The following is a 22,259-nucleotide window of genomic DNA, read 5'->3' on the forward strand; positions in this document are numbered from 1 at the left end:
TAATACATTAAGAAGTGGTTAGGTAATTATACGAAACTGATCAAATAAAACTGGAAAAATATTACATATATCAGATAAAGTAAGACATTCCGACATTTAAATTATTTATTAGATATATAATAAAACGAGAAAATAATGGTAAATCCATATTTGCTTCTTGCATAATCCTATTTGTCAGTAAATCACGAATTAATTTAATATCCATATCATAGTCAGTGTTAACAATACTTCAACGCGGACTTCAACTTACACGCCCCTCTCAATATGGCGTCGACGTTGACGTACGAAGTTCTGAAGAGCGCCTGAAGGCAACATGACCGACAGTCGCCCTTTTTTATTCTTCGGGAAATACTTATTTCGTGTTAAATCCTTTACTGCAACATAATTTTTCAAAGTGTAACAGAATATATTTATTTATTTCATTTTATTGATTTTGATGACTGATTAGTGTCCCGCAGGTGGCTCTGACCCTCCTCCTGTTGTGACATAATCCAACATGGCGGCCACCGTTGGAAGACTGCTCAGAACCTCTGTGAGTAAAACTCTTAATTTCTGTCAGCTTAGGTTGTTTGTTCGCTCTGTTTACCTCAGTTCGCAGCTCAGAATGCAGGAATTAAATCATGACAGGAGAAGTTTTTAATCAATTTGTTCAGAAACGCGTTAATGTGCTGCGCATATATCCAAATTTGACACTGTGTTTCCAACCTCTGGTTCGCGGGCGCTCCATGCGAAAATTAAAAAAAAAATTTGTTCAAATTTATTTGTCAATTATTTGTAAATGTGCGCAATAATTATATATTTCGGCTAAACTTTTAAAAGAGTTGTGTGACTTTATTTGAGCAGCAATTGAAATAGTTTTCAAATGATGCCAAGATCCAGATGAAGGTTAAAATAAGGTCAAAAACAGTTTATTACTTTATAAGATATTTGGCACAGGTTTTACATTTGTTCAAATATCACAACAAAGTAAATAAAATTAAGACAATTTGTCCCTCAATTTACATTGAAACTCATGAAAATTTGTTACCCAATATCACAAAAAATTGTAGTTGTGTTTTCTTTATTTGTATACGTTATTATTAAAATGTCAAATGCTATTAATTGACTTATAATTGAGTTACGAAGTAAACAAGAAGGAAGTAAATAGTTGGCAGTGTAAATCCTGGGTAATCTGACTTACTGTTTTTTTGCTCATTAAATGCATCCAAACTAAGAGCCTTTTTTGTTCCAGTTCTTCAGTAATTTATATTTTCTAGTATTTATTATTACTTGTAGGTTCGGGTTGCAGCTGGAGGGCTGAAAGTTGCAGCTGCTTGCCAGCATGGAGTTGGCGGCGCTGCCAGGGTCCTTTCTGCTCCTGTTCTCCAGAAATCCTTTTTCTCCACCGGTAGGTATCGCATCACTAGCAACGTCCAAGAGTCAACATTATTCTTTCTACTGCTGATGATTATTAAACAGATTAATTGTTTTAAGTCCTATAGATGAGATTAAACCAGAACTGTTTGTTTAAACCAAACACGGCTCTGTTAGGCACGGTGGTGGCAGGGTCATGATTTGGGATTGCTTTGCAACTGTTTTTCTTATTTTAGCTTTTAAAGGAACCAAAAGCAGGAATTTACAACCGAATGGTGAATTAACAACGAGAGGATTTAATAACTGTACGTCATTTAGCTCTTTATTTCTCAACTGGTGTCAAACTACAAATTAAATTGTATTTTTATTATTGTCAAAGTTTATTTTATGATTTTAGTCTTCTAAAACCAAAAAATCAATTAGCAAAACCCTGACAGAACTGTTCATCTGCTGAATGCTTGCTATAGTAAAACTATAGCAAGAATTTACTAACTGTGTAAGATTTATTTTTCTCTGCTTCAAAAAGATTTAGCAAATAAAAATTTTTAGTGTTGGGGGGGAAAAATGTATCTTTTCATATCAAATTTTTGCTGATTTCTGGTTCACAGACCACAGAGAGAGCTGTTGGCCGAATCTCCAGATAACAGAGTAAGAATCGTTTGACGTTTTGTTTATCAGGCTCCTCCAGATGGGCGGCCGCCGTCACTCAGCCGGCGCCCGGCTTTAAGGCCACAGCCGTCCACAACGGGGAGTTCAAGGACCTGAGTCTGGCTGACTTCAAGGGAAAATACCTCGTCCTTTTCTTCTACCCTCTGGACTTGTGAGTATTTGTGAAAAAAAGCCCAACTGGGTTTTCAGATGTGAAGATGAAGAAATGGAGAGAACTAAAACAATTTGTTATTATTGGCATTGGGTTAAAAAGATTAATAGCGATTAATCGATAAAATCAATTTATCGTCCAGATCTAGTTGAGCTCCAACAGGAGCTGTTAATTAACAAAGTCAAATTTGTTTTAAATCATATTTGATATTTACAGCATCTTTATAACAACTGAAATTAACACAGTTACTTGATCGTGCTATGAAAGTCTACCAGGTGCCTGGAAAACATAATACTGTACCTTTAATTTGTATGACACTGAATGAGGAATGACTTCCTGCTTAAAATTTTTAGTTTCTTTTTTTTGGAGAAGTTTGTTGCTCCAGCAGAGTGAAATCTGGAAAACTCTGAGCTGCTCTTGTATTTATTTGTTGCACATATACAAGCTATCATCTATATGTCGTTAGCTCAGTTAGCTTAACAGATAAAACCTGCAAAACTCAAAATATATACACATTTGCTTTTTATTGGATTTTTCACTCAGATATAATAATAATAATAATTAAAGCATTAAAAAAGGAAGATTCAAGTTTTCCTGCTAGCATCATGTTAAACAATAGCAGATTTGAGCTAAGCTATACTAAGACAAGCTAAGATAACTTTCAGCCAGTTGTTAGATTAAACAAAATTGTTATATTTCATGTGGCATTTTGTAACAGCTTAAGTTAACATAGTTTGTTGATTGTGCCTGGAAAACGTCGTACTTCCCCTTTAATTCCTGCGTTTTTGCTGTTTTCAGTACGTTCGTGTGTCCGACGGAGATCATCTCGTTCAGCGACAAGGCCAAGGAGTTTCACGACGTCAACTGTGAGGTGGTGGGCGTGTCTGTGGATTCTCACTTCACCCACCTGGCCTGGATCAACACGCCACGAAAGGTGCAAATGACTCTGACAATACGCAGAGACTGTAGCGCGTATGTAGATGAATATGTGTGTTAGCGGCTTTTATTGACGTTCCAGGCTGGAGGTTTAGGAAACATCCACATCCCTCTGCTGTCGGACCTCAACAAGCAGATCTCCAGAGACTACGGGGTTCTGCTGGACGGCCCGGGAATCGCACTGAGGTGAGCTCACTGTGTCAGGCGTTATACCTGTAAACATCGTTAACTTCTTTTGATATCATACTTTGCAGCAAAATACTAGTTTCAAAGCCCTCAACATATTTTGTGTGAGAGGCAAACTGTGAAGAGGAAGTAAAATTATACGTAGATTTCTATGTAAAAACACCCATAAATAAAGTCCAGTTTCCTTCAGAGGTGATTTGATTTGTAAATAGTCCAGCTGTGATTAATTTAATCTCAGAACAAGTCCAGATGTTCAGTGAACATTAGAGAACAAACTGGATCAGGAGGAGGAGTACAAATCAGAGTTAGCTTGTAAAACAAAATCACAAGGTTTTAACATTTGTTTAGTCCATCTGGTTCAAATTCAAAAATACTTTATTCAGCCAAAAGGGAAAATAAATCAACAGTTAATGAACTAATTAATTAATGAACTTCACAAGCAAACAACTTGACTTTGGTTCAACTTTCCTTTCAGTGAAGTTTTTAAATGTAAATAAAGAAAAAGATTTTTTTTTTCAAATTTTAACCAATTTTGGGTTTTTATCTAGTGACTTTTTCTCTGTTTCTTTTCTTTAGATGAAAGTTTAAAAAAGTTTTTATTTCAATCGTTACGGTGTGTTATTAGAACCAGAGTACCAAACAAATAAAATTATGAGAATAAACTCAAACAAGAATCATCGTAAAAAAGTTTTAATACGAGAATAGTCATAATTAATACGAGAATAAAATTAGAATAAAGTCACGATATTAAGTGAATAAACTTGTAAAACTACTTTATTCTTGTAATAATTTTTCTGATTTTTTTTTCAGACACAGCACACTAAAAAAATACTCGTTATAAATACAAGATGTTTGGTCCTGGGTCGGCTGTTATCACTTTAAAATAAACTAGAAATTTAATGGTGGAAATAAAAATCCAGATTTTTCAAAAATTACATCTTCAAAAACAGCAAATTTGAGGTTAAATTATTGAAAATGAGCCTGACATTGATGAGAGCTCTCTGGAAGAAACTGCCGCTGTGGCACCGACTGGAAAGTTAAAGTCTAAACAGTTCATGTCCAGCATGTGTCTGCAGAGTTGTGTGGTAAATAGAAACATCCGATAATCTTCTGTTCCATTGTTTTAGGGGCTTATTCATCATCGATCCAAACGGTGTGGTGAAGCACATGAGCGTCAACGACCTGCCAGTGGGCCGGAGCGTAGAGGAGACGCTGCGCCTGGTGAAGGCCTTCCAGTTTGTCGAGACGCACGGAGAGGTTTGTCCAGCCAGCTGGACGCCGAAGTCGCCCACAGTGAGTATCTCTGGGAAAACTGCAGATTCCTACAGCACCTAAACATCCCTGATGCTGTCAGTAGGAGGAGTATGGCAGGCTGTTGTAACATAAAATCAGTTTCACCACTCTTACAAACCAGATATTATGAGTAGACATATTAGAAAATTAAGATATCTCTAATTATAGTCTGACTTGTACAAATGACAAATTTGACTTTGAGTAGTATGATGCTTCACAACATCACAGGTAGATAAATAATAAAACCTGAAATAAAATTTTATTTAATCTAAAGTAATTTAAAACAAATGATAAATTTGGCAGTAAAATATTAAAAATATGAATAAAAACAATACATTCTTTATTTTAGATGCATCAATTTCCCAAAAACTCAAATTAATTACTAATTTCCCCTTTTTTTTTCTAAACAAAATTCCTGTAAGATATCTCCAGATCAATTAGATATCTAAAAATAGATTGCTTTATCATTTCAAATATGTTGATTTATTATTCCATCTAGTCAAAATATCATAGCATTATGAATCAGTTTGAAATTTCAATAAAATTCTGAAATGCTTTTTGAAGATGCACCATTTTCAGCCTGGAGATGGGTTGACAGCGACTCTCTTAGCTTTTCAAAGCCACTTTGATGCATTTTGTTCATCAGAAGTGAATTAGCAGGAAATGTTTGCAGACTTCTAAAACTGTCCTTTTTCCTTTTTTTCCTGACAATTTTGTGCAGAAAACCCAAAATAAGACAGCTCAGTAACAACACAGGGCTCACGCACAATTCTTAATTCAGATTTCAAAAATTTTTATTTTGATGAGTCACATTTACAGCCATGTTATGTTACATTGTAATTATGGAGATGACAAATCCGGTAATTTAATTTGAGTCATAATTATTATTCTTACTAGTCAGAATGTTAATGCGGAGATCTTAAATTCAGATTCCTGAAAGTCAAAATGATTTTAGACATCTAGAATGTAATTTTACTAGCAGTCAGAGGAAAGTGATTTTATGTTAAAATGGCCTGCCGTAGATTTAAAACCTCTAAATTAGTTTCCATTCCTCTTTTGGATTAGATTAGCAGTGAGTCTAGCTTGGAGGTCGATCAGCCGTCTGCTTCATGTTTGGACGGAGACCTGAACAACCTAAAAGCCGTTTTAAGCTCATTACTTTACCGGAGCAAAGGCTACAGATCCGCTTGGCTGCAGTGTGACCTTCATGTTGGCCTTCTGCTGGAAGGATCTAAAAGTTAAATCAGGAGTCCTAAAGAAATTTTGTTTCTTTATTGCAATTAAAATCACTGATTTTTTGTGGCGCTACTTTACAAATATACTCAAGAAATTTTGCAATATTTTTTTCCAGTGAACAGCTTCCAAATTCCACATATAGAAGAAAAAAGACGAGCAGATTTTATTCCTTCAGGAACTTAAATGGCTCAATTCACACAATTTCCACAGAAGATAACTTTATCAAGTAAGGCAGCAACGTTCTAGAAGAAACACTGCCACCTGCTGGTGGGAGCTTATGGCCACCGTTATAAAGTTGCACAGTAAAGAAATGCAGGTGTTAATTTTTCAGTCTATTTCCACCATTTTATTCATCTATTTATAAATATCAGTTCCAAACTTAAGCTCTTATTCACAAGGTAAATATTTAGTTCTAAAATAAATATTTAGCTTATATTTGGTTCCAAACTAAACATTCAATTTTCAAACTAAACCTATTATCTCAGATCAAAAATATTTAGAAAGGAAGTTAAATATTAGCATCATTGACACTCAATATTTTTGACCATTTGTGTAAAATTAAATTATGCTTTTAGCGTTTAAAAAAATCAGCTATTTTTGTGTGAATTTCTGGGATCCAGAACTGAATTAAGTTTCTCCACATTGCATATCGATTTTTGTTTCTGTTCAGTGAGAGCAGCATAATGTCGTCTAATTCTCATTCCTTTTCAGATCAAACCAACCCCTGAAGGATCGAAGGAATACTTTGAGAAAGTCAACTAACCGTTTGGTGAAAATTACAGTCAATAAAAGATTCTTAGTTTACTGATAAATCTGTTTGACAAACTCCTGGCTTTGATTCGTCTGAACCAGTTTGTGTTTCTGTTGATCAACTCTCATCTCTACTGTATGAAGATAATAAAAATCACGCTGAGTAACCCCTGTACATAAACATGTTTATTTTCTTTTTACAGCAAGTTAATATGCAGGTTCAAAATGTCTGACATTGGTACACAACATGAAGTGCCAAAAATCAACCAAAGTGGGAGAAAACTGGAAATTAGAAAAAAAGGCATTTGCCACTTTTCATACAAGTAGGGTACATACTGTATTTACACAAAATAGGGAGAAACACTCTGCAGCACAGTGTGGTGATGAAAACATCTAGTTTTAGGTGTACATAAACTTTACTTTTTACAGTAGCAGAAACGAAGCATCGCCTCGTTTCTGTAGATAAACGATGTTTTTCTTTTTGCCGAAGCTTAGCTTACCGAAAGACGTGGGCCCTCTTTAAAGCTTTGAAATCCAAATAAAAAACGTCCCCCAAAAGAAGAAAAGTTGGACAAAATGTGGCTTTAAGAGTTCGAAACAGAAAAAAAAATGGAGGCAGAATTTGATGAAGATGGTTAATGTGGAAAAAACTTCATGCAGTTTCAGGCAAGCTGTAACAGCGCCCACCCCAAGCACCGAACTAAGAAAAACAAATCAATGCAACTAAAGGATTCATTAAAAAAAAAAAAAAAAAAAAAAAGACACCCTGTAGTAAAACTGTACAACGAAAATACATTTGGGATCTACATCTAAAGGTACATTATTAAGGTTATATACACGCCACCCCATCCATATATTATCTTTACATGTAGACTTCATTCAACCCAAACATTTAGAAAACAAGACTAACTTGAAGATGGGATCACATCAAACGGCCATTAAAAAAACAAAATAAAAATCAGTTCTTCCTGCACCTCAGCTGCTGATCAGTTTCTGTCCAGTGCAGAAACCCGACAGCAGGGCCAGAACCTCACCAACTGGATGGACTGCTTCTGGAGAATTAAGCCGCCAAACGGAGGTTTTTGTCGTTTTCAGTGAAAGTAAAAGAACAAACTACGGTACGGCGGAGATACGACAACACTTCGAGTGACTTCCAGGAGTACAAAATAGAAACGAACCCGGCTCCCGAATAATCCGACGCAACAGAACCAAGGCGTTCCGAACGCTCCGGCCTCTTCACTGAAGAGAGCTACACTACTCCGTCAACGTGTCGTCTCGTTTGGGACTGGCTCGGGGGAAAAAGAGAGAAAAGTCGGCTTTAAACATTCAACCCTCCCAACCGTTTCCTAAAGCAACTGATTAAAAAATAAAAACCTTGAGTTTTACATCTCCTCCACAGATTTCCCCCTCTTAAAGTCACAATGTTGAAATTTATTCAGAAATAACAAAACAAAACAAAACAATGTTGAACAAAGTGAGATTCTCACAATCTCTCTGCAAGAGGGAAAGGAATAAATGACTTGTGCCTGCCGTCTTCCAGAACACGAAGGTGGATCAGTCAAATCCCCGTGTTGCTGCTACGCTGCTTAGTCGATTTTCACGTTTGTGTAGATCTTCCTCACGAAGGCACTTGTTCCCATGTAGCCGACGGCGCCTGGAAACAGATCGAATGAATCGGGTCAGTTCTGCAGAGACGGTCTAGTAAAAGTCTGAGCAGCAGTCGGACCCGGGGAGCCGATCGACATCTACCACTTTTCAAAACGGGTTGTGTGGAGTATGTCTGAGTAGGCATTAGGCGGAGATATTTAAAAAGTTTGAGGTCCAAAACCAAACCTGTCACACACATTAAAGAGCAGAAGAAGAATTTGTTCTGAATGTCTGGAGTGCAGACTGAAACAGTGCTGACCCACTCCCACCTGTTGCTGCATACTGCTGGTCAGCTGGCTAAAAGCAGGCTTCTTGAGTTTTTCCACAAGAAATATTTACCATTTCAAAAACAGTTGTGATGCAGTAACTAAGGCTGAAACAATCTGATTAATTGCGATGAATTGCTTATTGAAATAATCAACTAATTTAGTAATAAACTGCTGGTCAGAGTGCATCAACCGAAAATAGTTTTGAAAAAACAAAACAAAAAAAACATACAACCAGAGCAATAATTAAGGTAAAACTACAAAAATATACACATTTTGCAATTAAGGTGAAAAAAAAAAAAAAAAAAATCTTAGTATGTAAAAATGTTTTTACCAAAACTCCTCAAGTTGCAGTTTTAGCTTCAACTGGTTCAAACTGTGAAAAAAAATCCGTTGAGCACCTTTTGCTATCCAATTATTAGTTTGATAAACCCAAAATAAGCAGACACTGTACTGACAAGTCCAGAAGAGGATTAAAAAATGGAATGAGTTTTTTTGCATCTTTTAATGTATTTCTATTATAAAAGCAGCAGAATGTACCACTTTATCTGATTAATCATCAGAAAAATGGATTTCTAAGATAACTGTTAGGTGGAGTCCTGGTGGTAATTTATCACTTAAACATTTAGCAAGGAAGCAGAGAAAGTCCTAATTAGAAGCAGCATGTTCTCAACTATAAATCAGAGTGACCATGTTACTTCAGTTTGTGACATTTTGGTGTTTAAATGGGAGAAGAAGAGCAGAAACTCACCACACATGATTCCCAGAGCAGTGCTGAACACGGCCATGTAGCCAAAGTAGAAGGATGTTTGAAATAATCCATACATCCTGAAATACACAAGAAAACATTTTAGAATCCACTACATTTTTTAAAATTTACTTCAGTTTTCTATCAATTACTGTAATTACAGCCATCACTCACTTAGTTTTGAAGAAATAGTAGTAAAAGGAGTACATGTAAACATAAACCGCAGTAGATGCAGCAGAGAGGAAGCTCGTCCACTGCCTGGAAAAACAGCAAACAAACATCACATTTACTTGAGTTACTCTTTGGAAATATTGTATAGGAATATTTTTACTACGCTGCACTTTTTACTTTCACTTGAGTAATTTATAATTTAGTATTTATACTCTTACGTGAGTAAAATTTCTTCATTTTCATGTTTTAACCGAAAATTCACCAGACACAAACACACACCTGCAGCTTTTGTTAAAGTTTCATAAGTCTTGAAAATAAATGATTTGGAAAATGTTTTTTTTGCCTGATTTTGTTACTTATATGAATTATTGTCATTTTGGTCCTTAAAATACCAAAGTTTTCACTTAACTTTATATTTTGGTCCATCTGATGACGTAATTTTTAAATATTAAATGGTTGATGTTTCGACCAGTTAGTACTTAATTTGACTTTTTACCGAATACTTTTTTACTATTAGTTGAGTAAAATTTCTGGATTCTCTACAGTTGTGGTTCCTCTGCCGCCTCTGTAGCATAAACACTTAGAGGAGAGAATAAAGCCCTGATGTGTGGCTCACCATCTGTAGTCCTCAGCGTTGAGCAGGAAGTATGTGCACACGATGGTGACGCACACCGTGACGATGCAGAGGATCACCAGGACCAGCATCATGAAGCCGTACACGTAGTAGATTTTGTAGGCCCAAAAGGAGGTGAAGATGAAGTACCTGACAGGGGAGGAGAGAGCGTGTCGTTGCGGCGCGTCGTCTAACGGAGAACCGGATCATTTCCTCAGGAAACACTTACATTTCTATGAAAATGGAGCCGAAGGGCAGGATTCCCCCGAGGCACACGATGACAGCCGGCTCCATGAACCTGAGGCAGGACGCCATTCAACACAATCAGAGCGTTTATATTTTCCCTTCTGGGAGACTGAACATGTTTTATCACTTAAAGAAGGATAAGTCAGACGTTTGTTTTCTATTTTACAGCCGATGTTTCCATGAAAAGCAGCAGTTTGTCCTCAGAGTCGGCAGGTCAGATTACAGAACAAAAATAACTTCAGCTGTTTAAGCAGCAAACACACAGATTCAAACAAAAGGTAAAATATAACAGCACAAATAAGAATACAAGACTGTACAAGTGAGGGCAGATTAACAGCATAAGAAAAAATCTTGTGCATGTACTTAAAATACTCAAATGTGCAACTGAGTGAGACAATTTAAAGGGGAAGAATTATGTATTTTCCAGGCTCATGGTGTTTCATAGCATAACCAAAAAACTCTGTTACCTTCAGCTGTTGTAAAAATGCTGTTTGTCAAATCTGCCATTAAAAGAAATTGACATTATAATTTAATGCCTTGAAATTGGGCCTCTGTCTCTTTAAAAGAAAACTCCGCCTTCAGGAAGTCAACATGGCTCCTCTATTAACCCTTTAGCAATGTTTTTAACCAGTGTTTCACTGAGAAGTGGCTCCCATAATGAGCTCATCAGATGCACTAGGTGTTTGCTAATTGCTGCTGGCTAGTCTGAAGGAGCAGAGTGGGGCTGCTCTTTTAGGTGGGAAACTGCAGCTCAGAGGAGGCGCTGCGCCAACCAGGCGTCTTGCCATGGAGACTAAAGGATTTCTCAAACATTCATTAAATATTTAAGGCAACATTCCAGGTTTTATTTTGATGCGGGAATTTTATGACCTGATGTAAAGCTGAAAAAGTTGATTTGATATGATACTGTCCCTTTAAATAAATATACAATTTTCTTTTCTCAAGTGGCTGTTCAATAATAAGGAGTTATTTTCTTAAAACAAGCTCCTATATTTTGCTGAAAAGTTACTTGCAAGTTAGTTTTGTTTTATTTCAAGCGTGATAAGATATTTACTCTAAAATCTAGGCAGAAATACTTGGTAACATTTTGTGTTTTTGCAAGACAATTTATCCATCTGTAGATTTAATTTGCAGTAATGTATGTGCTGCTGTGCCTCCGCTCCCTGCTCCACCATCATCCACCCACCATTTCTTCTCGGGGATCGGCCGCGGCACGGCGTTCACTCTGCAGGGGAAGTTGGGCTGACCAGAGAGGTTTCTCCCCAAAATGGTTCCCACAAGATTCAGAGGCAAAATGACGAAGAAGCAGATGCAGCAGACAGCCACCTGGAGCGGAAAGAGAAAATGTATTTATGTTTACATTTGCTGTGTTGTTTAATATCACCCCAACTGTGGTTTTTGCAAAGACAAATCAGCACAAATGATCAGCAGATGGACAGATTAGTCCATTGGTCAGTTTATTTTTTCCCCATCAATTTTGAATAAGAGGAAAGGTTTCTTTATGAAACCAGATGGGAGAAGGTTTTATGGATAAAACCATGTAGAGTAAACCGAGCAAACTGACTGTGTGAATCGTTTCTGGTGATTTCATGGAGGCTTCAGCTGCACAAGAACATAAATATATGGAGAACGAAGAGTTTCATTGGCAAGTATAAACTTTTTAAAATTTAACCAAGATTTGTCCTTAAAAGTTTAGTTAAGTGGATAAAAAAAACTAGTATTTAATAGTAAAATCACCTGCAGAAATTTTTCTGGGCTCAATTGTTAAAAGAAAAATATGATCTACTCTCTACAGGATTAGTCACTCTGTATTTAACCAAGTTTAATTCTGTTAATGTAAAACAGATTTGGATGCTTTAACGTCTGTTTTTGAGAAAAAAATAAAAGTCCCTGGATAGATGTGCTTATTTAAACCAAATATGTCGTGCTGAACCAACATTTTGCACTGGAAGAAGATTTTAATTCATTGTTAATAATTCTGCTTGTATTTAAAAAGTCTCCTTCATTATTGAATTGGAATCAATGGACAAAAAAACAACAACTATCCAGCCACATATTGCAGAGATATGAGATTTTGTAAGTAGTGCTCAAAGTACAGCGATTGGGTTAGATTTCATTTGGTGGTATCAGAGTAAAGGAGGACACATGTTGAATTTAGGATGTTTCATGCACTTTCTTTTGTTGTAATACATAAAATTCCACTACAGTACATTCAGGTTTATGGTTTAATGTGAAACAGAGGGTGTGAATACTGACTGGTTACTGAGCTGTAAGTCAAGCCTTCAAACAGCTGTTTCTAGTTAAGAACATAGTAGTTGGTGAATTGATAAAGTCAGGAAACGTCCTGTGAAATGCATTTAATTCAGTTGAACCTTTTAGTTTAATCCGTTGCCTGTTTGTCCAGCGGATTCATTTCTTCTGCTGTTCATCACCTCCGCCAAACGTTTTATTCTCACCGGTCTAATCGGGTCGCAGCAGATTGCAGACACTGCAAGCTGTTGACTCAGATTCCTTCTGCGTGTTGCAATGTGAAGCAACGACTCACCATGGTCCCGAAGGGGATGGCTCTGGAGGCGTGGTAGTAGATGGCGATGAAGTTGATGAAAAAGGCCGTCCCGCACACCATGGCTGGGATCATGAAGGCCCCGATGAACATCTGCTTGATCCATCGCCTGCCTGAAGTAACAGATTCACACCATTTTAAGGGGTTTTTCTTTTTAATGGGATATAATTTGGATGCTTTATTACCTCCTTGTTTTGCATACAGGCTTCCACCGAAGTAGCCGTTGACAGGAGAGGTTGCTGCATAAACAAAAATGGCCGTGCTCAGCATGGAGCCCCTCCTGCAGAAAAGACAGAAGGTTTACAGTTTCCTGTAAAGATGTCTCAGTTTTATTGCACATAAAATGTATTGGAATTTTTTATTGTTTTTTTCTGTTGGCACCCGTCGTCAAGAGCAACACATTCTGTCAAATTTCAAAACTATGTTTCTGGGTTGCAAAACCCACAAAATGCAATTGATAATGAATACTTTTTGGGACATAACTGCAGCAGCTGGAAAAGAAACACAATTACAAAAAAAGATGGTGTAGAGAGAGCAAATAGGTCGACTATGTTAGTTAAAAATAATCTGCAGCAAACCGTTTTCCACATGGCTCAGACAGTGCAGTTATGAAGAATGTAAAATAACGCAGGTCGTGAAGCATAGAATTAGACTGAATAGATCTTCCCTAATGGATCAAGAGTTTTATCAATGAAACAATCTAGAATTTTTCTCAATTTTGGATCGGTGCATCTCTAGTATTTATTTAACTTACTGTAAAAAATGGAAATAAAAAAGTAAAAACACCACAATGTTCAGACTTCAGTTACTCACTCTGTGTACAGATCCTCCACCATCGCAACGATGATGACGATGAAGGAGACGGAGAAGATCTGGCAGCCGGAGCCGATGAGCGAGGAGAAGATGAGCGGATGGCTGGACGGCCTAAACACGTCGCCATGCACCTGCTTCCAGCCGTACTCATCCCCCAGATCCCTGTCCTGTCGACACACGGCGACAGGAAGCAGAGAGGAGCAGCATCAGCGACGAAGAGGAGTTTAAAATCAGCACGATGAAACCAAAGTTCCCATAGGTCGCTCACCATGTCGTCCATTTCTTCCTCTTTGCTGTATCTGGCGTAATCCTTCCTCAGGGTTCTCATTAGGATCATGGACACCAGGCCCACCAGGAATATGACCATCATGAAGGAGTTAAAGATGGAGAACCAGTGAATCTGAAGGCAGAAAAAAATGGCTAAATAAATATAATAATAGTTCATTTTATCTCCAGACACCCAGTGACACTTTACAAGAAAAAAAAGATGCAACACGTTCAGTAGAAATGAAAACAGGTAAAGAAAGTAGAGATTAGAATAAAACATCTACTTCTAAGATTGTCGTAAGAGGAAAAATAGAGGCAAAAAAATTGTGTATTGTGAACTATTGCATCAGGTAGTGGATGTGCCCATCTTCTCTATTTAAATCTAATGATTACTGAAGGACAACATGGAATACAGACTTCATAATCTGCACTCTTTTGGTTGAATTCAGTATTTATTTACACTTTGGCTTTATGTTGTTTAGTTTTTATTCAAGTGAGTTTTTTGTTAATGGAGACTGAGAAGGGGCGTGCTGTGGTGGCAGCACAACCCACATTTGGAGGCCTTCAGTCCTTGACGCGGCCGTCGCGGGTTCGATTCCCGGACCCGACCGACATTTGCCGCATGTCTACCCCCCTCCTTCCCTCCTTTTCTGTCAGCCTGCTGTCATATAAGAGCCCACAAAAAAAAAGGAGACTGAGAATCCATTTTAGTTTTGCATTTGGTTGTTTTGTTTATTTTATCAGTTCCAGTGTTGAGTGTTCTTTTGAACATAAATCTATTGTTGGCAGGAAATCACATGCATTATTATGTCATTTCCATTAAGTCAGTGTAAAAAGGTCTTCAAACAATGTTATCGTTTATCGCAATAATTTTTGAGACAATTAATCACTCAGCAAAATTTGTTAGCGTGACAGGCCTGGTTGAACAGAAGCATTTTGATTTGTTTTGGACAGGCTTGTTCTGGTAACACATTTTACTGGATGATGACCTATCCCTGAAATTATCCCAATAAATGATCATATTGTTGTTTTGAAACTATTTTCAAGTATCATAATGGCATAATAATGCAAGTAACCCCCTAAAAATCTAACTTTAATTTCCAGCAAACATTTACTTATGGAACTGAAAGATATTTTAAATATCCAAAATAAATAAACAAAACAACAAATAAAATTGATACTTAAGTCTCTGTAAATAAAACTGTTCTTCAAACATGGGGCTAGTTGAAACTAAAACACCAGATTTAAAACTTTTATCATCCAGTTTTTGGTAGAAAGAAAAACAAAACAATCATGCCAATGGAAATGATCAAGATTGTTTTAATTTATCGTGCAGTTGATTGGTTTATTGCGACATGCTAAGTTGTGGTGGCTTTGAAAGTGTGCAACAGTACTTTAAATAGTAAATGTAAATGACTGGAAGTCGGTGAATCTGCTGTAAAACTGGGATGATTTGAGAAAATATCAGGGATTTAGTCTGAATCATCTGAAGTTCCCAAAGAGAGATTTACAGAAATGAAACGGAGAAATGACAAACACTGTGTATCAGGATGGAAGCAGAACATGAGCAAAGGGAAGGACAAAGATAGAAGAGGTACAACATATAAATAGATAAAGCAGGAAAAATTTGTTTTTGCTTTAGAGAAATCCTTAAAAAAAGTCATCAGTTTTATTTGCACTTCCTGAACAGCAGCATGAAACCCGAGGAACATTTCACTCACCCGGTGCTGAAAGAAGGACGGGTCCAGGTACTTGTCAAACCTGTCTTCAAACTTCACGTCCGACTTCTTCCATTTCACCTGGGTGGGAACAAAAGTGCAGGATTTGATATCAAATCCTGTAACCCACGGTTACCGTGGGGACCAGCGACACGCCCCACTTCCTGCCTCTTTTCCCTTCAAACATTTCCCTAGAGAAGCGTTTCTCAATTACTGTCCATCATGCCTGCCACTAGAGATTGTACAGTTTGGAAAGATTATTGTCAATCTGATCATATTTAATAATTTGTTTGTAAAACCACTGCCATCAGCATTCTATGATCTGATTGACTAGCAGTACATTTTGTTGTTTTAAGTCTCCCAATAAGTTTCCAAGTTCAGTTTATTAACTAAATTAGTAAAATTTAATCAGAACTGTTCAGCCTGTGGGATTCTCAAAAGAGGAAAAGATGCAAATGATTCACAGTAATTTTTTTTTTTAGCCCAATCAGTAAAACGTTTAAAAAACTTTTTAAAACTGTAAAAAGTGGTTACTTGTCAGCTTCTTGCGCTTTTTTTTTTTAAAACATGTAAAGCTTTTAAAATATTTTGCAGAGATTTAACGATATGAAAATCTTGGTCAATAGGTATTAATATTGTTCTCAATGTATCGGTCAGAACGGTGCTGTTCTGACCGATACATATTTCACTACTGTGAACACATTTGAAAAAAAAAAAAAAAAGATAAAAATAAATGCTGAAGTAATTTTGGCCCAGTTTTGTTTATTAGAAAATACTTTGTATTTATTTTGATTCAAATAATTTTAATTTTTTTTTAGAGTTTTATGTTAATGTTTTATTGCAATCGATGGGATTTTTTCAAGTTGTATTGAACATCTCTGCAACATAGCAACAGTTTTTTTTTTTTTTTTACATATTTTTAAAAAGTCATCATAATGTCTTTAAATACACATTCATAGGAATCTGACATATGAATGTGCATTTATATTTCTGCCTGAAATACATGATATTTCAGGCAGAAATGCACTCAGTCAGTGAGAAAAAAAATCTTAAGTTCTGCTTTTTATGCAAAAACAACAGTTTGTTCACGGTAGCAGCTTTGCTAAGTCATCACCTTTATATTCAAATGTACAACAAACATATATACGTTGTTAAAAGTAGCAAATGTTAGGCAAACTAATCTTCACTTCAAGTATCCAGATGAATATTCTGACTGCAAGTATATTTAATGATATCACAACATTTAATAGATTGGAATTTAACCATTTATTTATCTAACCGTAACCATCTGAACTTTTTAATCCAACTGTTAAAAACAAGAAGATTCATAGATTAGCTCAGTTCTGGTGTCGTCTCATAAGCTGAATATATTTCACAGATCAAAGAAACGTACTTGCATTTCCCAGAGCCTAATGAAATCACAAAAGGGGAGCCTGATATTTGCATACTATGTACAAAGAGCTCTCAGTACTCACAGAATAGGACATGGCGATTCTGGTGTTTGACATGAGCTTCACTTTGCCTTCGCTCGTCAGGTTTACGTCAACGATCCTGTTGCCGTTGTAGCCGATCTCCAGCTTTTTGTACGTCCAGAGGTAATGCTCCTCTCCGTTTTCATCCGCCTCGCCGACGATGCCTTACAGAAAACATGGATGAGTCACTGATCTGATGGAGGCAAAAATACTGATAGGGACCACAAGTCTGAACGTAGAGCTGCTAGTCAGGATGTGCAAACCAACATAAGGGGAAGCTTGTTGGTTTGCACATCCTGGTGAATCTGAATATTTATTTTCCACTTCAATATTATATTTAAGCACTTATTTGTAAACATAAATAATAAAAGGGTTATTTTAATAATTGTTCTTATGCAGGACAAACTACTAAGCAGGCACACACTAACACCTAAAGGTAATTTATGGAAGCGACATAAAGTTAATGTTTTATCACAATATTTTGCAGTTTTATTGTAATAACAATAAAAATTATTAATTTGTGTTTCTTAGTCAACACCAATGATTTATCACTCTTTATAGAAAACGGATGTATTTGCAACAGGCTTCTTTAGGACACCAATCACATAAAAAAGTCTGATTTAAGTCACTAAGTTGCACACAGTGGCAGAAATAGATCTTTTTTTTTTTTTTTCAAATTTATTGATATTTATTGATAGTCTTATTGAAATAATAGAGAAAATATAAAACAACCCGACAATACGGATAGTTTTGGGAGAGCTTAATCATTAATTGAAATTTATCAAGACAACTGAAAATCTAAATTTATTATGATAAATGATAATTGGATAAATGCCCATCCTTACCAGAGGAATAGGCAACAGTGTACCATATATTTTTATTTACTATTATTCTGCTTTGTGGTATACAGTTAGTACAAAAAATAGCCAAAAATGTGAGCTTTTTAAAATAGTAATTTTGTTTTTTATATCACACCAATTCACTACAAATGTTTACAAAAATGCTGGGAAGCAAAAGTAACACTTTCTGTACTACTTTCAGAAGCAAAGTAACAATTCTGTTTCTGTTTCAGAAACTGTTATTTTGTTTTTAGTAATAGAATCATTAAAAAGGAACAACAAAATACTTTTATGCTACAAATAATGGACATTTAGAATCAAATATAGCAGCCAGTGTTTCTCCCATCCAGTTAATAGTTAAACTCAATCAAATTTAGAACACTGTCAGAAGTGTTCTGCTGTGTTTGAGCATATAGTTCACCGTCATGCTTGCTGCAAAGTCAATGACTCTACAGGGCTTATCAACCCAAACTGAATTTTATCTTAAAACTTCAATCCAACTGAATCCATGTGTTTGGATTGTTGGCATGTTTCAGGATACAAATTTAAGATGTTTGATCTAAATATCTAAGCATCTCAGAAGCGATGAATCACGTTTTAACTCCTTAAATGCAGCAAAGTAAATATCAGAGCCCCACCCACTGCATGCAACATCCGCATGCAGACGGGTGGATGTTTAATCAGCCGGAGGAGTGGTGGCCACTATTGCAAAAAAAAAAAAAAAGTGACTACAAGTTTAGCTTGAAGAGGAAGAGACCTAAGAAGTGTATTTAATATCCCTCTGATAGTACAGGTTGTGTGACACGAAAGCTCTCTTTCACAGGTGAATACACTAATGGCAAGTTGCTGTGGGTCGTTTGTATCCTAAATCCGTTTTAAGGTAAATTGAAGTAGTAATGAACTGTGCTGAGTAAACAGCACAGTCATGCAGCTTCATTCTCAGAACTGGGCTGATCCCTTTGACTTTTTGGTGGGAAAAACATAGCAATACATAAAAATCCCAAAACTTTTCAGCACCAACCAAAACCCCAGAGGTTGAAATAACGTCACTTACCCCAGATGGGCAGGTCATCGATGTACATCTGATACCAGTAGTGGTTCTTTATGGCGTAAACAAAGGCATCCTGTTTGGGTTTGTCTAAGTCAATTTCACAGTATGTGTTCTGCATGACTTCCTCTGCAGAGATAATGGGACAAAACATTTTGAATTAGGTGCCATAAATTTTGAAACATACATACATTAACGGTTGTACTTATGCGTTTAGGCTAAACAAAGCAGAAAACCTTTGAACTTGATGTCAAGGCCGCTGAACTCCAGCTCCACCCCCTGCAGAGCCTCTCCGAGGGTTTCATGGTAATGACTGATGGTCTTCTTGGAACCCGCGCAAAATGGCAAAGAGAAATACTTGTACGTCTCCTGTCGATTGTGGTAAGGCCCCACTGTGTTCATCCATAAAACGACCTCCTCCTTATCTGTGTACTACGAAGGGAAAATAAAGGGATTTATTCAGAGCAGTTCAAGAATGCTACACCTGTTCTGCAAGTCCATCAGGTTTCTGAATATACATTTCTGTGCCATAATTAGCTTTAGGTACAAATTCATATCAGAGGCAACTCAGTAGACTGTGATAAAGAGGTTTAAATAAAAATAGGGAAACCATTAAAGCATAAAGTATGCATCAGTCCGTTACTGACATCAAAGCATGACGAGGTTTTCAAAATTGCACAGACGTGAAATCTTTTTATTGAGATGCCAACCTGATAGATCTGTCACAATAACAAATTTTGCTCAACAATAAGTTGCCCCTGAAGTTATTGCGATAAACAATAATATTGTAACACTAGAACTGGAAGACATTTTAAATATCCAAAATAAATAAAACAACAGAAATAACTAATAAAACGAATTATGAAGTCTCTAGAAACAAAACTAGCCTTCAAAAAAAGGTTTAGTTGAGACCAAAACACCAGACTGAAGACTTTTATGACCCAGTTTTTGGTAGAAAGAAAGAGAAAAAGTATAAATTTGCAAATGGAAATTATTGAGTTTGTTATAATGTATCATGTAATTAATTGATTTATTCCATCAGGCCTACAACCTGCTTTTCCACACACTGCAGATCAGCTGGCTGAAAGAAGGCAACTATACTTCTCCTGTTTATAGGAAAGGTTAATTTGGTTGTTTGGAAAAAACGATGGTGAGGAAACTAAAATAGTTGGCTGCATTGACTGCCAAAGTTACCTAAGGAGATAGCCCAATTAATTCACCAGTTATTACTACCTTGGTTTACAGATGTTAACATCTAAAGAGCATATATTCTGCATAAGAATGCACTTAAACTATTGAATGTTGAGGGTTTTTTTTAGCTTAAGTTATGTACCAAGGTAACAATAAATGTCATGCATAAAACTATAAGATAAAGAATGTTTATTATTATTTTTCCAGGAGCAGGAATGGGCATGTCATTAAGAGTGAGTCGCTGATGCCTCCAAAAATAAACACCTTTAATTTGCTATTGAAATTTATAGATCTAATATTTTCAAATGCAAATTCAACACACAAAAATTTGTATTTATTTTTCTCAATACCTACTAGCAAAACAGCCAAAGTTAATTGTTAAACATTGTTATACTGTTTAATTTACTTGAAGATGAGAATAAATCTTCAAACCACCCAAATTTTCTAGAATCTCTATTCTCAAATATTAGCCCAGGTCAGGTCATATTCCATCCAAAACTGAAAAATAATTTATAGATTCATTTTAGGGTTTAAAAAAAGTTTCATTTCAAAATGAATCTAAGCTGAATGTTGTTGTTTTTTTGTTTTTGTTTTTTTTACTTATTTAAGGCAGAATTACTCGTTTTTAATTATGTAAATGTCTTATTCTATTGTAACGAACGTAACATTTGGACTCAAAGTAGGATTACAAGTCAATTAACTTATGTTTCCGCCCATACTCTAGAAGAAATACATAACGTTAATTTACATATCGTGATATTTTTTGGGATTCATTCTAAAACAGATGCCCATTGTATTCAAATTTGAATGCAAACTAATGAAAATACACCGGTTATCACGTTCAGGTACACCTGTGCTACTCTAGAAAGCGATATGCCGTGGCTGTGTTTGCTTACGTTCAAGGAAGTGAACTTCCACGTTATATCAGTCTACTCATCCGACTTCTTTCATACCTATACCATATTTTTTATTTTTGTTCAGGCTGATCAATGAGTTCAAGACCTGCTCAACACTTCTAGATAGTATCTGACTGCAATCAAACGTATAACAGAGTAAATACCAACAGGCCTCAACGTTTCCCCGGTGTCCCAGCTTAGCCTATTTACGGTTCTACTTCTGCTTTAAGGCTAAATGTACTTTTAATTTACTCAACTGACTAATGGAAGCCTCTTGGTGCTATACTAACAGATTCCACCAGTTCTAAAGGAAAGCTGGTGTAGAGCCGTTGTGAAAAGCTAACAGTTAGCATCAGTGTTTAGGCCGATTAAGGGTTGCATGTTAGCTGGCTAACTGAATGCTTATCTGTTCAATAGCACAGCAGGTATCGATTTATCACTCAACAGACTGAAGTTATACACCCTGGTATGTGTGTGATTCTGTTTCTTGAACCGCAGCTAGCAGCTTACCCACAGCACAACCGTCCATTATTTTTCAACGATCCCCCCCTCTTTCTCAGTCGGCCTCATTTAAACGCCGTCTTACCGTGTGCTCATGCTCGTCCGCGTCAACAGGTAATAAAGAGCCCACTACTGCAAGGAAAGCCGTCATTGCCAACTTCCACCGGGAAGAACCCATTATTTTTGGTGAAAGTATGCAGAAAGATTGGGGTAGTTAGCTACGTTGGGCTAATATCCCACCTTCTTCCTGGTTGTATGACAGAGGCAGTTTTCAGAGATGCTCTCTGTACGCTCTCACCAAACCTACACAGGATTGGTTGAGAGGTGTCACGTGGTACTCGGAGTCCAATCAGCGTAGAAAGCGATGGCTCCAGCGGTGGTTGGAGGAACTTTGTCGGCGCATCTTCCGCAGGCTTCAGCCACGTCATCCCGACTGCCAAGACCAGAGCTTCACCTTTGACGACCAGACCACGCGTGGACGGTGCGGGGTTTTCTCATAGAATGGCACTTTTAAATTGTTCTCAATGGCCTAAAGTTGTCACCCTGTTTGCTTTTCTTAAATTAACATATTTGTGGAGTATACCTAAAAGTACGGAAGAGGATTAGGGCTATTGAAAAAAAAATTATTCTGACTTTAATCACAGAATTCTGGCATTAAAGCCAGAATATTGAGGAAAAAAGTAATC

General features: G+C 36.6%; 2 protein-coding genes across 3 annotated transcripts; one reads left to right on the forward strand and one right to left on the reverse strand.

Annotated features, from left to right (window-relative positions):
* Window positions 1-450: 450 nt before the first annotated feature.
* On the forward strand, window positions 451-7,334 carry prdx3 (peroxiredoxin 3). Its single transcript, XM_044136155.1, has 7 exons — window positions 451-532; window positions 1,276-1,387; window positions 2,032-2,173; window positions 2,972-3,107; window positions 3,192-3,295; window positions 4,423-4,588; window positions 6,536-7,334. The coding sequence occupies exons 1-7, from the start codon at window positions 497-499 to the stop codon at window positions 6,584-6,586; spliced, it is 747 nt and encodes a 248-aa protein (XP_043992090.1). The 5' UTR covers window positions 451-496; the 3' UTR covers window positions 6,587-7,334.
* On the reverse strand, window positions 6,746-21,946 carry tm9sf3 (transmembrane 9 superfamily member 3). Of its 2 annotated transcripts, none has more exons than XM_044136152.1 (15): window positions 21,659-21,946; window positions 19,222-19,417; window positions 18,992-19,114; window positions 17,102-17,262; window positions 15,630-15,707; window positions 13,910-14,041; window positions 13,642-13,808; window positions 13,014-13,108; window positions 12,811-12,941; window positions 11,452-11,591; window positions 10,249-10,317; window positions 10,023-10,169; window positions 9,410-9,493; window positions 9,239-9,315; window positions 6,746-8,228 (listed from the first exon to the last, which is right to left on the reverse strand). In XM_044136152.1, exons 1-15 carry the CDS (start codon window positions 21,749-21,751, stop codon window positions 8,161-8,163), a joined length of 1,761 nt encoding a protein of 586 aa, XP_043992087.1. In that variant the 5' UTR covers window positions 21,752-21,946; the 3' UTR covers window positions 6,746-8,160. The 2 variants fall into 2 exon arrangements, with proteins under 2 accessions (XP_043992087.1, XP_043992089.1); XM_044136154.1 differs by having other exon boundaries at window positions 21,814-21,918.
* Window positions 21,947-22,259: the final 313 nt, after the last annotated feature.

Source organism: Gambusia affinis, linkage group LG13, assembly GCF_019740435.1.
Source record: "Gambusia affinis linkage group LG13, SWU_Gaff_1.0, whole genome shotgun sequence".
In the NCBI taxonomy this organism is placed as follows: domain Eukaryota; kingdom Metazoa; phylum Chordata; class Actinopteri; order Cyprinodontiformes; family Poeciliidae; genus Gambusia; species Gambusia affinis.

What these genes read in the sequence shown, in the direction of transcription:
- prdx3 (XM_044136155.1), top strand. Translation starts at nt 497, where the DNA reads ATGGCGGCCACCGTTGGAAGACTGCTCAGAACCTCT. An exon ending in GAAATCCTTTTTCTCCACCG is followed by an intron (nt 1,388 to 2,031) that starts GTAGGTATCGCA and finishes TTTGTTTATCAG; the next exon opens with GCTCCTCCAGATGGGCGGCC. An exon ending in GGCCCGGGAATCGCACTGAG is followed by an intron (nt 3,296 to 4,422) that starts GTGAGCTCACTG and finishes CCATTGTTTTAG; the next exon opens with GGGCTTATTCATCATCGATC.
- tm9sf3 (XM_044136152.1), bottom strand. Translation starts at nt 21,751, where the DNA reads ATGGGTTCTTCCCGGTGGAAGTTGGCAATGACGGCTTTCCTTGCAGTA. An exon ending in GGCTCCATTTTCATAGAAAT is followed by an intron (nt 10,170 to 10,248) that starts GTAAGTGTTTCC and finishes CTCCCCTGTCAG; the next exon opens with GTACTTCATCTTCACCTCCT. An exon ending in AACGCTGAGGACTACAGATG is followed by an intron (nt 9,494 to 10,022) that starts GTGAGCCACACA and finishes CTGTTTTTCCAG; the next exon opens with GCAGTGGACGAGCTTCCTCT.